The following is a 14,794-nucleotide window of genomic DNA, read 5'->3' as shown; positions in this document are numbered from 1 at the left end:
AGTTGTAACAGCATGCATTAGTATTCCCATTAACCAAACACCCAGATATTCACACCATTGAACAGTGTGCATAACACATGCATAATTTGAACAGAAATACACAGTCCAACAACATGCAGGGTTAATTAATGGCAACAGGCCATCAGGTGTGGATGTATGAACAGGGCAGATGCATCAACAGATATGCAAATATATATGACCCAACAGGACAAACGTCCAGGGGTGTTAATTGTGATTGCACATACCATTTTCACGTGGAATGGGTTATATGTAGTTATAGGGTGGGTGAAGAAATTAATATTAACACCTTCGAATAACAATACATATGCTGTACATTTCTAATAGCTACAGTTATATACACACTACTGTTCTAACTACAGTTTCCTATATGTTAACTATTTCAACTTGGTGATAGGACTGTTAATGCAACATCAATATACATGTTATGGTTCTTCATACACATTCATATCTAGCTTTGTTCAGCTACATCAAGGCTACATTTGCTTTATATGGCTGTAGACAAGTGTGGATGTTTGGTATATCAGACAAACATCCTATCTGCATATTGCAGACTGAGAGCAACATATCCTGATTTTGGGATACACATTCCAGATGCAGCAACACTTTGAACAGATTTAGCTGTTTGGTTTTGAATCTGACATGCATTTCATTCTGTCTTGACTGCAGTATACTTTATTCAGGGGTTATTACTACTGTATTGCTGGATTCATGGCACTTTCTCACACTCTCTCACTTGCTTTCATTTTACTATTCAGGATGGCACTTCTAGGCTTTATTGACATGTTTTAACAGTAGTTATTACAATCCTTTCCAGCAGTCTCACTTCTGTCATGTTTCAGTATTTCCACAGGGATATATTTCACACATGTGATTTATCATCTTCTGCAGCTATACTTTTCAGCCTGCTGCAGGTTGTGTACTATTTTCTTACAGGCAGGGCATTTTTATTTCAGGATATATGTCGGACAGTTTCATGTTTAGCTTAAACTTACAGGCTGAAAACTGTTGTAATCAAGCAATACTTGCATACACTTTCACACTGTTACTTGCAGATTTTATTACTTACTGACTACACTGCACTCTTTTGCTGACTGTCATACTTTTATATTTCTTTACAGTTACTGGTAGTGGATTACTGACCTGCCTGGTGGCGCAACCGCACCAGCCTATCGCCATAGGCTCTGCGGTTCGCAGAACGGACACCTGCAGCTGTAATATAAATGAAGTAATATTGGAATACACATCTTCATAATATCAGCTAGTTTAACTTTTTACATACATAATTAAATGTTACTTACTCAGTGGTGGGGCGTTGGGTGTTTGCCGGGCCTCCTGGATCCAAAGGTTCAGTTGGTCCTGCTTGCATCTCTTCAGGTCCGCATGGTGGTGATGTATCTGCTCACCTGTCCTTGGAATCCCTGTGGCACTGGTGAGTTCATGAGCCAACCGGTCCCACGCCTCAGCCCTGTATGCTCCCCAGAGGACCTGGCCCTGCATGAGTTGGGCCTCATGATTGTGGACTAGGAGCCAGGCCATGTACCTGGACTCCTCAACACCCCACCTCTGTGCTCGAAAGTGACTACCCTCTCCTACTCCTGACATTCTGCCTGCAGGTCTGTTCTACAATCGTTTATGCTGTGTATTCCCGCCTATGGGGCTTATATAGTCCATTTTTCCCGCACATATCTGTGATTGGCCATTCTGGAATTGTATCAACTTCAGTAAACCTGCATTGTCATGCTGTAGTTTGTATTCATTCCTATATATTAGCTATTATTCCATTTCCAGGTGCTGCTGTCATGGCTTAGTGGTTCTGTACCTTGACTATGGTGTATAGTATCCTGGGTTCGAACCTTGCCACTGCTTTTTATTTTTCATGACTGTCTAGACATGCTGAGGGGTGTGTCTGTGTAAAGGCAGTTTTGATACGGCTTGCTCACCGTTGCCCGTTGGTTAGCTTGTTTGCGCGGTGCGCAGCTCCGTGCAAACGGGGTACGCTGCTTTAAGCCTCATTTGGCTATCGGCACGCATATTACGCTCAGCTCAGCTAGGGGCACATAGATTCAACATGTTAAATGACTGCTCAGCTACGGGCACGCATTTTGCACCAGTTAAACCACTGCTCATCTACGGGCACATGCACTCACTCTGTTAAACTGTAGCTCAGCTATGAGCACATCTGGCATTTTTTCTTCTTTTGGTATCTCACATGTCTTCAATATAAATGGGCTATTTCATTATATTTTACATGAATTGTGGTTTTATGTGTACATATTTGTCAGGGACTTGTTTCCTGCTTATTTTGCAAAAAAAAAATTGGTGTTGTGGGGGCTCGAACCATGAATGCCTGCTCTTCAGCCAACATCTCTACCGCTACGCTATTGCTTCTTGGCCTACTTTGCATATTTAGTTCTTATATGCTTTCCCACTGACTGCTAACTGTAGCTGCGCTACGGGCACGCCCGCGCAAACGAGCGCACTCACGGTTAAACATCTTTACAATTTAAAAAAAATATATAACATGTTCATTTATATTTCTTTTATGTTTATAGTCTGTAGGGGCATGTGTTGTGTTGTGTTTATTCACATTTCCGTGGACTCTGTTGTGGGTGTCTACTTTGGGCACTTTTACACTTCTGGGGGCGTGTCCGCTTGCAGGGCTCGGCCTATGGACACGCCCCCTACTGTCTTACACGGACCATGTTAGACTTCGGTGTGATTCAGCATGCTCTCATGAATATGCAAAGCATGCTGACATCACTCCGTTTAACTGCAGCCTCCGTGTAAGAGTTATAACTCTTACACGGAGGCTTCGTGAATCCTGGGGATCATGTTTTAAACCTACCCCTGGCAGTGACGTTTAGACTGGCAAAGTATAAGTAGGAGTTTATTGCTGAGTCTGACATGCAATACTAAGTTCACGTTATGTTTACTTCTCCCCATTGTGAAAAAATTAAAATCTCTGCCATCTGGCTTTTCATGAAAGCTGATGTCCATAATGTTCAGTCATCCTTCTTAGGTATTTCAGGCCTAGCAACCTAATTCCCACATATAGTTAAGTGGTAGAAGCAAAGAGTGAGTCTGAAGGAGTAATTCTATATGTGTGTTCTACTATGGATCTATGTCACTAGATCGAATGTTCAGAAACTTGAAATTCATATCGGTGAGATGATATGACTGAATTTCTGAAAACTCAAACAGTAAAAAAAGAAACAAAACAAAACAAAAAAATCAATCTTTTTTACATTTATGCAGGGGGGCAAGCCCTCCTGAACTGCCCCATGTGGGGGGCTGCCACCACTACACTCCCTACAAATTAAATATACCAATTCCAAGATCATACTACACTGAGGAAAATGGTACATTTCTTGATCCACAAAGTACCATGATCTCCATTGAAAATCTTTTAGTTTTCAGAAATCCGGTTGCATCGTTTCACTGATATAAATTTTGAATTTCTGAAAATTCAGTCAATAGGGATCCTGTACTAGTTATGGCTTCAGGAATTTTATTGGGATGCGTATGTCCTTGTGTTTCAAGCCATAGACATGTTTATGCTCATTTCCTAGACTATACCTTCTAAAATTTATTGCACCAGTTTGTCGGGTGAATCCTGGACCAGAGCCAACAATATGGTGCAGTGTTAACTTGACAACAGAGATACTACATCTTCCTAGTTGTTCTAATGGAGAAATGAATGCCTAAACTAATGTTGTTTTAATAACTTAATATGAACTGCTGCTACACTGAAATGCCATTCACACAACTTTATGTTGTTGTTTGCCTTTTCGGCTTTTCCTGGTTAGGGATCGCCACAGCAGAACTCCGGCCCACTAATGATTGGCAGTCGATTTTTATGTGCCGAGTTGCCTGCCTGACACCCAACCTTCAGCGAAGGCACGCCCATTCACGCATGTCTTTCGGAGGCCTCTCAACCGTGGGGAGAACATGCAGACTCTACACAGAAGGCACTCCAGCCGAGAATCGAACAGGAGAACCTCTTGCTGTGAGGTAACAATGCAACTGCTGTACCACCGCGGAATTATATACATATATCTATACACACATATATATATATATATATATATATATATATATATATATATATATATATATATATATATATATATTTTTTTTTTTTTTTTCATTGTTATTAGATGTATCATTTACTCCTGTATTTTATTTTCATGTCATATCATACAAAACCTGTCTCCACAAGTTGTAAATATTCTTACTACATTACTAGAAGTTAGGCTGTTGTCAAATTTTGTTAGTATACTTAACTGTGATAAATTACATGTGATTCAACTTTCCTCTTATATTACTCTGTAATTAATGCAGTTGCTAATTTTGAGTCTCTACCCTGTTAATTCAACTGTGACTGGACTCTTCTATTGTATGTACTTGTTGATGTGGAGCTTTTGTCCCCAGCCTCCACTGAAAATGGGCTCACTTAGGCCCAGTGGACTAACCCAGTAAACATATACAAATAACTATTTTTAAATTCTCCAGCAGCGTTCAACATCTCCCCGGTCCTGTGGTCAGGCTGCTCAGGCTCACCTTTCGGTATTCCACCCTGGGTGCTCCCTCCCTGCCTATATATTCAAAATGAAGATCTACTGTTTAAACCCAGAATTTGCCTGCTAGCCTTGGCTTCCTACTAAATAACCCACTGGAAGGACTCCCTATAACAAGCTGTTTATGAATTATTTCACCCCGGGTGCTCCCTCCCTGCCTATATATTCAAAAGAAGATCTACTGTTTAAACCCAGAAGAACTCCCAGAATTTGCCTGCTAGCCTTGGTCTCCTTCTATGTAACCCACTGGAAGGACTCCCCATAACAAACTGTGTATGACTTATTCCACCCCGGGTGCTCCCTCCCTGCCTATATATTCAAAAGGAAGATCTACTGTTTAAACCCAGAAGAACTCCCAGACTTTGCCTGCTAGCCTTGGGGTCTCCTACTAAGTAACCCACTGGAAGTACTCCCTATAACAAACTGTGTATGAATTATTCCACCCTACGTGCTCCCTCCCTGCCTATATATTCAAAAGGAAGATCTACTGTTTAAACTCAGAAGAATTCCCAGAATTTGCCTGCTAGCCTTTGTTGCCTACTAAGTAATCCACTGGAAGGACTCCCTATAAGAAACTGTGTATGAATGTATGTAGCCAAAGAAATTACCTCTGAACTCATTGTTTAGCTACTACTATTACCCATTTATTGTGCTTATATGCCCTCCCGAGTGTGCGTTCTTTAAGCAGCCTACTGAGGACTGTTTGTTATGGCTCCCCCCTTCCAATCACTAAACCCTTTAAACCACTTAGTTCCACCTAAGGCCTATATATCTCCTCTACCCTTTATCCTTTATTACTACTTTCTACCACTAGGTGGCAGCACCTTAACACTACGTGCCCAGAAAGAAAATTGTTCTTAAGTGGCCTCTGTACCTAATGCTGGCTATACTTTCCACTTTTTTAAAATATATACTCCCTACTCCCTTTACTTTTATATATCCACTACCTCCTTGCTATATCTCAAACTCTCTTTTTTCACCTTGTTAACCTCATTTCTGTGTTCCCATATAGTAATCATTACCTACCCACTTACGTTCTTTATTGATTTCTATTGCTGATACTTTTTGTCTGCTCTACTATCTTGACTTGCTCCAACCTGCTCCGTTCCCCTACCCTACCCCCAAATTCCACCCACCCCCAGTGCACCTAAACTTATACTCCTTAAACCACACCCCTTGCTCAATCAGCCAACCACTAACTCCTTCCCCTTAGATACCCCACCCCTACTTTAACCACACCTCTTGCTATATCAGCCAACCACTAACTCCTTCCCCTTAGATACCCCACCCCTACTTCATCCTACTATTTAAAACTACTTCACACCTTATATTACCACACTCTACCTTCTTTACCTGAAGTATAATCTTTAATAAACGTCACACTGTTGCTCTACGCTTCTCTCCCACTACTTCTTATACTAGACCTTTATAGCATATTCTCTCCTTCAATCTTATCAATCTCTTATCTACAGCCTCCTCATGGCCCAAGTGCTAAAAACTACATACACACATCTTCTACTCGCAACAGTTATCCTACTTTCACTATCTATTCCCTACATTCTAACCATCTATGAACATTTTTCACTTAGTAAACTTCACCTCATTCCCCAGCAAACACAATCAGTGTCTCAAGTAAACATCCTAAACCATACAAACATAACCTCTATTTCCACCTACACACTTCCAAAATTTCATAGATCCACCCACATCATCTATTTCTAAGGCAAAAAAAACTAACTACTATAAAATCACAAGGATTATACAAAAACCTCAACAAAACCCCCTATTAGATGGTGACATTCATCCAAACCCTGGCCTTACAAATAAGTTCACCAAGGTACCACAGAACCCACCTCTCAATACCCATACACAAACAAGACCCTCCAACTCCCTCCTGATAGCCCATCCTAACATCCATAGTATTAACAATAAAATAACCCGCCTTCATGCACTCTTAGAAATACACTAATTTGACATCCTCTGTATTACAGAAACTTGGCTAAAGCCTACTACTCTCAACCAGGAAATTACCCCATCTGGATATAACATTTTGAGATGTGATTGGATAAAAGGGTGGAGGGAGTAGCCATCCTCTACAAATCTGAACTTCAACTTACAACCTTTAATGCATATCTACTCTCAAATACCAATGCAGAAACCCTTAGTGTCAAATTACATATCAACAACTGCAAGTCTATCTACATAATTTGCTCCTATCTGCCCCCTGGAAATAATATTAACACTCGGGAAAATAGCCTCAGTTGCCTCTCTACTCACCTACCTCAGGAAACCATAGTACTAGGTGACTTTAATATAGACTGGGCTACTTGTAGCTCACCTAATCCTACCACATCAATCTATATGGCTTTTCCCAAATTATAACCACCCCTACTAGAATAAACCAAGTAATAAAGAATGCACCCTAGACTGGATCCTTATAAATAGTCACCCCAATACGTATATACCAGGTACCCTTCCAGACGATATTAGTGACCACTCCCTGACATTTATAGTTAAACAAAAATTCCATAGTCCCAATCCAAATCTTTTCAAAACCTCACGCTCAAAAAAACATTCTAATCAAGACTGGTCACCAATTCATCATCTTCAGCTAGAAGAAGCAGTGTCTTACCTCAATACAAAATTCCTACAAATCCTTGATTGCCATGTCCCCTCTTGCACTACCAGAAGCAGTATCTTACTTCAATACAAAATTCCTACAAATCCTTGATTGCCATGCCCCCTCTCGCTGTACCAGAAGCAGTATCTTACTTCAATACAACATTCCTACAAATCCTTGATTGCCATGCCCCCTCTTGCTCTACCAGAAGCAGTGTCTTACCTCAATACAAAATTCCTACAAATCCTTGATTGCCATGCCCCCTCTCACTCTATCAGAAGCAGTATCTTACTTCAGTACAATCTTGATTGCCATGCCCCCTCTTGCATTACCAGAAGCAGTATCTTACTTCAATACAAAATTTCTACAAATCCTTGATTGCCATGTCCCCTCTCGCTCTACCAGAAGCAGTATCTTACTTCAATACAAAATTTATACAAATCCTTGATTGCCATGTCCCCTCTCGCTCTATCAGAAGCAGTATCTTACTTCAATACAACATTCCTACAAATCCTTGATTGCCATGCCCCCTCTCGCTCTACCAGAAGCAGTGTCTTACTTCAGTACAAAATTCCTACAAATCCTTGATTGCCATGCCCCCTCTTGCTCTACCAGAATACGAACCAAAATTGTTCAATGGCTCACTGAAGAAATGAGACAAAAGATTCTCCTACGTAATAAAATATGGGCCAAATGGAGAGCATCAAAAAACCCAGCAGAGCATCTTTACTTTAAGCAGCTATGAAATACCACTAAAAAAGAAATTCTGCTAGACAAAAAAACTACTACCTTCACCTACAGCAAACCCGCCAGCATAAACCACAAAAGTTCTGGTCAGGCATTAACAAACTGCTTCATCCAGGGCACTCCAAACCTCCCACCCATCAGGTATAACCCAGGATAACCCTAAGCATATTGCTGATGCCTTCAACAACTACTTCACTGAAGCTATTCAAACTCTAGCAAATACACTGCCCCGTCAGCACTAACCTATAATATAAACTGCCCAGCTCCTTCATTTCATTTAGAACCAGTAGCAAAATCCCTCATCTGCTCCCTCCTACAAAAACTCAAACCTTGTACCCCTTCAGCTGACCATCTACCAGGTGAATACCTACAAATTGCATCTAAAGCCATTGCCTATCCTATATCCATCCTTATAAATAGAACAATTACTGAAAGAACAATCCCCATCATCTGGAAAGTTTCACACATCATCCCTCTGCATAAGAGTGGTTCCTCTACTGAGATTTCTAACTTTTGACCAATAGCCTTACTCTATCCAATAGCAAAAATAATGGAAAAATGTATCCACCGACAGTTGCTCACCCACCTTCTCTCTAATAACTTACTTGCTAACTGTCAGCATGGCTTTAGACCTCACTATAGTACAACCACTGTCTTACTATCCTTTTCTGACTGTATTAACAAACATCATAATAACAACGTTCTTTCATCTGCATTATTTATTGACCTGTCAAAAGCCTTCGACATAGTTAACCATCACCTACTTATTGATATACTAAAATCCCTGTCTGTTGACCCACATGCAATACTTTGGTTTAACTCATGCTTAGATAACAGACATCAAGCTGTTCTCTGGGATAATAATTTATCCTCACCCCTTCCAGTCAACATTGGAGTGCCCCAAGGCTCCATATTAGGACATCTTCTCTTTTCAATCTTTATTAATGATCTTAACTTTAGAATTCCACAAGCCACCTGCATACAATATGCAGATGATTCAACTTTAATATGCTCTGCCAACTCTGCTTCCTCACTCCAGACCCTCACCCAAACTGTATTTCATACTGTTGGAAATTGGTTCATGAGTCATTGCCTCCTCTTTAACCATAAAAAAACTAAATTATTGCTCTTTACTCCTAACCAAAGGTCTCCACAATGTCACTTCACAGTAACTTCTAACAATGGAACTACCATATCCCCAGACACTACAACCTGACTCTTAGGTATTACAATAGACCACAGCCTTAGCTATGATGATCATATTAATACTACTATAAAATCAGTCAACCGAAAACTAGGATACCTTTATAGAATCAAACCCTTCCACACACCACTAGCCAGAACTACCATTGCCCAAACCCACCTTATCACTACCCTGTTTTATGCCTCTGCCATTTATACTAACCTATCTAAAAACAACCTTAGCAAACTTGCAACCAGCTATAATAACATTGCCAGATTTGCCACTGGCTCCCCTTTTAGAACCCATCACTGTCACAACCTTAAAAAGCTAGGATGGTTAGAACTACAGAATCAACTACTTTCTAAACTGACTATTACCCAAAAGATTCTCTACCACCCTAACAAGACTCCTATCCTGACTAGTTTGGTTACCCCATATAATAATCTGGCAACACTACGCTCTGCTAATAAGCTTCTAGTCTCTACTACTAAATCTAGCAACAAGGCTGGGGACTCACTATTCTCCAACACAGTGGGAAAAACCAGGAACCAGCTTCCTAAAGAATTATCCTCACTTTCTTCCACACTACTCTTCAAAAAACATCTTAAAGAATATCTGAAAACATACTGGCTATGTCCCTGCTCTAACCCAGACTAAAAGTCTGTTTCCCTATGTCCCACTCCCCTTACCTCTTTGCTCTGTTGTTTTATTATGCCTATCAATTGCAACTAGAACACTAACCACTTCCTAGCATTAAAGAGACTTCCTCTCTGCACTGTTTCATGACTTACTTCTCTTAAAGAACTCACCTCCTATTTTCTAATGTAAAATAATGTAATGCAACTTCCTTCTATTATATATAACGTATTCTAAGATACTATTGCCTACATTGGAGCTTTTCTCCCCAGGCCTCTACTGAATATGTACTATATGTAAGTATTAGATTGTATGCCTGTAACCATGCCTCTAATTTAAGATAACAATTCTTGGTATTCTTTATCATCTTATTAAATGCTATCCAATGTTTTTTTTTCCAGGTAAATCTTACACAATGTTTTTTATTGTCTATTCTAAAAGAATGTAATGTAATATCTGTCTATTGCATATACTGTATGCTATGATACTATTTCCTATGTTGGAGCTTTTCTCCCTGGGCCTCTACTGAAAATGGACATATATCCAGTTTGACCAGCCTGGTCAACAAATGTAAAATAAATAAATAAATAAATAAATAAATAAATAAATAAACTAACTAACCAAATAAATAAATAATATTCCATCTTCTTCAGAATTTTCATGCATGCAGTCTCTTTCATTTCATTGTTTGTGGAATTTTGTATGGATGTGCATATTTTCATAAACAATACATACTGTGGAGCAAGAAGCCTGTGATAATTTATAAGAAAAGGCACATAGTGGGGAATGACATATGCAAATCATCCCCCCTACTATAGTCCATTCAGGGAGTCCCAAATAGTGGTTTAATGAATGTTTTTTCATATGGTACCCATATCCAACCACATACAAACCAATAGTGCTGCAAACAAAAGCTCAGTGATTCCCATCCTGTGCTTATGTAGTACACAGCAAACTTAGCTGAGTAATGTATCTGTGAAAAACCAAAACAAAAACTCCTCTGCTTCTTGGTAGGAAATACTCTACAAGGAAAATAGATCCCTGTGGTGCAGTCAAGCATACTATTATACTTAAACCTGTTCACCCCAACAAAGTGATGCTGACAAACTTGTACAAATGTTAGTCACCACAACACCAAATTCCCCTATTATCATTTTATGATAATCAGCTTTATTTATTTATTTATTTGACATTTGGTAACCAGGTTTGTCCAACTGAGCCAGGGCCCATTTTCTGCAAAGACCCGAGGAGATAAGCTCCGGTGTATTACAAACATTCTAATAATACATAGATTGAAACAAAAATTGAGACATCACTTAGTTCTGTAAATAAAAAGATACAATACGGTGTAACAGTTTAGGATGCTAAAACTATGCCATATTTGCGATAAGGAAGTATACAGGAGGAAAAATATTAAAATTAGTGAGTGTCAAAGAGCAAGCAGCTGTAGAGTACTGAAACAGATAAAAATCAATCTATATCACATCAATGAATCTCACTTCAGTAAACGGCTTTTTGTCAGACAATTAATAATTGAAGCCACTAATCAATGAAGGAACCTTTCAGCAAAAAGTTTGCTAGTGCAAACAGACAGTAGTCCACCCTAGCAACTGTAAACAAAAACCATAAAACGTAACATCAAAGCAGGTGGAGGGCTGCACCTCTCCCACCCCTCCAACTAAATATAGCAACTCCAAGATTGCACTGCATTGGGGAAAAAGGCAAATTCCAGATGGTGGCCAACTGGTGGTTTGCTGTAGGAAACGTTTTGCTGAAAAGTTCATTCACTGATTAGTGGCTTTGATGATTAGTTGCTTGACGAAGAGCCATTTGCTGAAGTGGGATTCGATCATGTGATATAGTCCCAATAAAAAAACATATAATGTGCAGAGAGATAAATTAGGGGTTAGGAGAAATATTGGCAGAGAAGTTAACATAGTAACAGGCAGGAAGGAGGTAGGAAGCTTATGTAGGGTCCTGCCAGGAACAGATCCATGAGTTTGAGACGGTGTCTTTTAGTACTTTTTTGAAGCTATTTCTGTAGGTAGTAGGTCTTACACTAAAAGGGAGTTTGTTCCAGGTTTGAGATACTGACAGTTTATAGAGAAGTTTGACAGTGCTTCTTTTGTGCTTGTATATATCCCAGAGATGTTGGTCAGAGCTTCAGAGTAAGTGTTTTGGGATATAGAAGGATACTAGAGAAGAGAAAGCAGGGCAGGTAATGAGTTTGTTGAGGATGGAGTGATTTATGTGAAGTTGTGAAAGGAGTTGTTGGGGGAATTCTAACCAATGTAGCTTCATTAGTGAAAGACAGTGGTGAGCGGTATAACATTGGTTTGTAGCAAATCTAGCGATTTTGTTATAAGTTTGTTCAAGTATAGCAATTAGAGTAGATTGTAAGTTTGTAAAGACTGGAAAGGCATAAAGGGGACTGGGTGCTTAACTCCTTTGTTATGCCTAATGAATGAGATATCTTTATCAATCACAACTGGGAATTAATGCAGATGATAGCACTTCAAAGGAAACCTATGTACTTTGCCACCCTATTGTCTAACACATCACCACTCTGTTGTGCAGCTCAGCACAGTATAGCATCTGTTGGCTGCAAGGGCAGATGGGAATGAATTGGGTACTGCAAAGACCATTCTGCAAAAAACCTGTGCTGAATTCATAAGGTAAAGTTCACATTTGTAGATTGCTGTTATGATGCATGATCAATGTCTATGAATAGCCATCTAGAAAGTAGGCAGATGGGGCAGTATGCAGAGATCTTGTAAACCACTGCACAACATGTCTGCTAATGATAAGGTCCATATTTTTGGTTTACTATTTATGAAGGTCTAACATATTGTTTCACTATCTCTATCAAAAAATGATACTAGCAGCTAACTTGCACAGATAAAAATATAAAACTACAACAGAACATAAAGTACTGTTTGAAATTCAGGCTCAAGAGAGTGAAATTAATAAAGGCAAACCAAAATTCCTGTAATATTTGCACAACTAGTAAATTTATAGTAATGCATATTTTTTGATTATTAACACAGCACTTTCCTCCTTAGGTAAAAAAGCAACAGTCATTGCAAAAGCTGAAGTGCTCGCAATTGGAAGAGAACCGATAGATGATAAAGTTTTAAAAAATGCAGTGGAAAATGAAGTAAGTGTTTATTTGTTAACAGTGTCAATGACTAATTTATGAATGATAACTCTAAAAAAATAAAATGTGTGATAGTTTTACTTTTCAGTAAAATGTGTCAGTAATTTTCATTTTGGGAAAAGTCTTAACAAATTTTTCATCAGGTTTGATTGTAATCCAGGTTTCATAGGCAATTAATAGGCTAATGACCCAGGGAGACGTTTTGAAGCCTAGCCACACTTCTCAAGTTGAGAGTCAAGCTCTGTACTTTGTTTCTGTAATCACCTTACCCAGTATGCCAACCTCCAAAGACAGAAGTAAATACAGGCAATTGTAAGGGTGTTTTTTCATTTTGCAGTATATTTTACAAGGTAAACTAAATGCAGTTTTGTCTTTAAAAATCAGTATATTCAGAAACAACTAACATTTGGTTTATTAGGAAAACTAAAATGCCATACCTCAGAATTTTTATCAGAGTTATACTGTATGTCAGAGCTAATAAGGGTTTAACAACTTCCCTACTTTCTTCAGTCTGTTGTGCCTTTACCTAACCAAACCCAGCAAAGGAATGCTGACAAACTCCTATTCAATGGGAGGCCCCACCAAATTACCTTCTCATACCACCAAAATTACCATATTACCATATGATGATAATGAGCCTAACTCCTCCATAATGCCTAATGACTTGATATTTGGATATTTTTATATCCTCTGTTGGATCTTGTAGCATGCATATGCTAAAAGAATATGTACATATGTGCATTTACATTGTAGATGGTAGTATCTCTGTGATAAATCAAGCAGTACGTATAGGATTCATGTATCACAGCTCAGAGTCCATGTATTTAGGATATAATGACTGTAAAATGGCATGCCTTTTAAACGCAGGATAAATTGGTAATGGCCTAGTCATGGGTGCAAGAGCCACCTTGGCTATAAAAAAAGCAGTAGAATTAATATGAACAAGGGGAAAAGTACAGCATTCATGAAAAAAAACATGTAGCCAAAAAGCATGCTAGGTCATTAAAGGTTTCTGCCTACAAAACAATGTGGGAAAGGATTGCAGGGTATAACTGAACGGGTAGGGCAAACTAGAATTGAGTGGGACTATGTTAAAGTAAAGACAAATCTCAAATGGTTACAATTTTACATAACCAACTGATCAGCAGCTACTGAGAATGATAAATAGTCTTCCAACAGTTGTCTTCCTCTTCAGAATATTTGCCACAGCTAGTAGTGCCATAAGCATGTTAGGGAGAATGGGGTAACTTCCCTGGGAATTAACATATATGGGCACTTAAACAGCTTGATAGCTTAGAAGCATGCAGTAATGCCTGATTGCATTAGCATTGCAGGGAAATAATAAACATTCCAGGGGGTGTTGCTAGGCCCAACACCACAAACAAATGGCCTCTCCACTTGTGGAATAGCTAATATTCCCCTGTAGTACTCACCCTCAAGGGCATTATTGACCATAGAAAACTGGCTGTCAGTTTGTTTTGTATTTATATGACTGTCAGTATATACATATTTTTATATTATTGGTTTAAAATAGTTCCCTCACTTACTGTTTCAGAGTTGTTGTAGGATGTCTGTTTATAATCAAATGAAGGATTTATATATGTAAATAATAGCCACAGTAATATGCTATGGTCAATTGCTGTGAGATGCAGTACAAACCATTACAAAACATATACAAAAATTGAACCCACAAACAGGATTAGAGCCAGGGGAAGGTACAAAACTAGTGTTAACACACGTGTAAGGTGTAACCTTGCACCTCACCCTCTGAAAAAGCCATTTCCTACCAGTAAAACCACAAAAACAAGGCACTGACACTAAAGACATAAACACACACACACACACACAAACAC

General features: G+C 39.0%; 1 protein-coding gene across 1 annotated transcript in view; it reads left to right on the top strand.

Annotated features, from left to right (window-relative positions):
• The window catches only part of LOC122795066, a 634,924-nt gene that overhangs the window by 413,235 nt on the left and 206,895 nt on the right, over nt 1–14,794 (top strand). Inside the window, exon 5 of the mRNA XM_044063641.1 lies at nt 12,847–12,941. Coding sequence (XP_043919576.1) covers nt 12,847–12,941 — 95 coding nt within the window. The remainder of the gene's footprint in view (nt 1–12,846; nt 12,942–14,794) is intronic.

The sequence above is a fragment of the Protopterus annectens genome, chromosome 2.part1 (genome assembly GCF_019279795.1).
Source record: "Protopterus annectens isolate FY-2018-M chromosome 2.part1, PAN1.0, whole genome shotgun sequence".
Lineage (NCBI taxonomy): Eukaryota > Metazoa > Chordata > Ceratodontiformes > Protopteridae > Protopterus > Protopterus annectens.
Note: the sequence above shows the minus strand (reverse complement) of the source record. Positions and strands in the feature narration are given on the sequence as shown.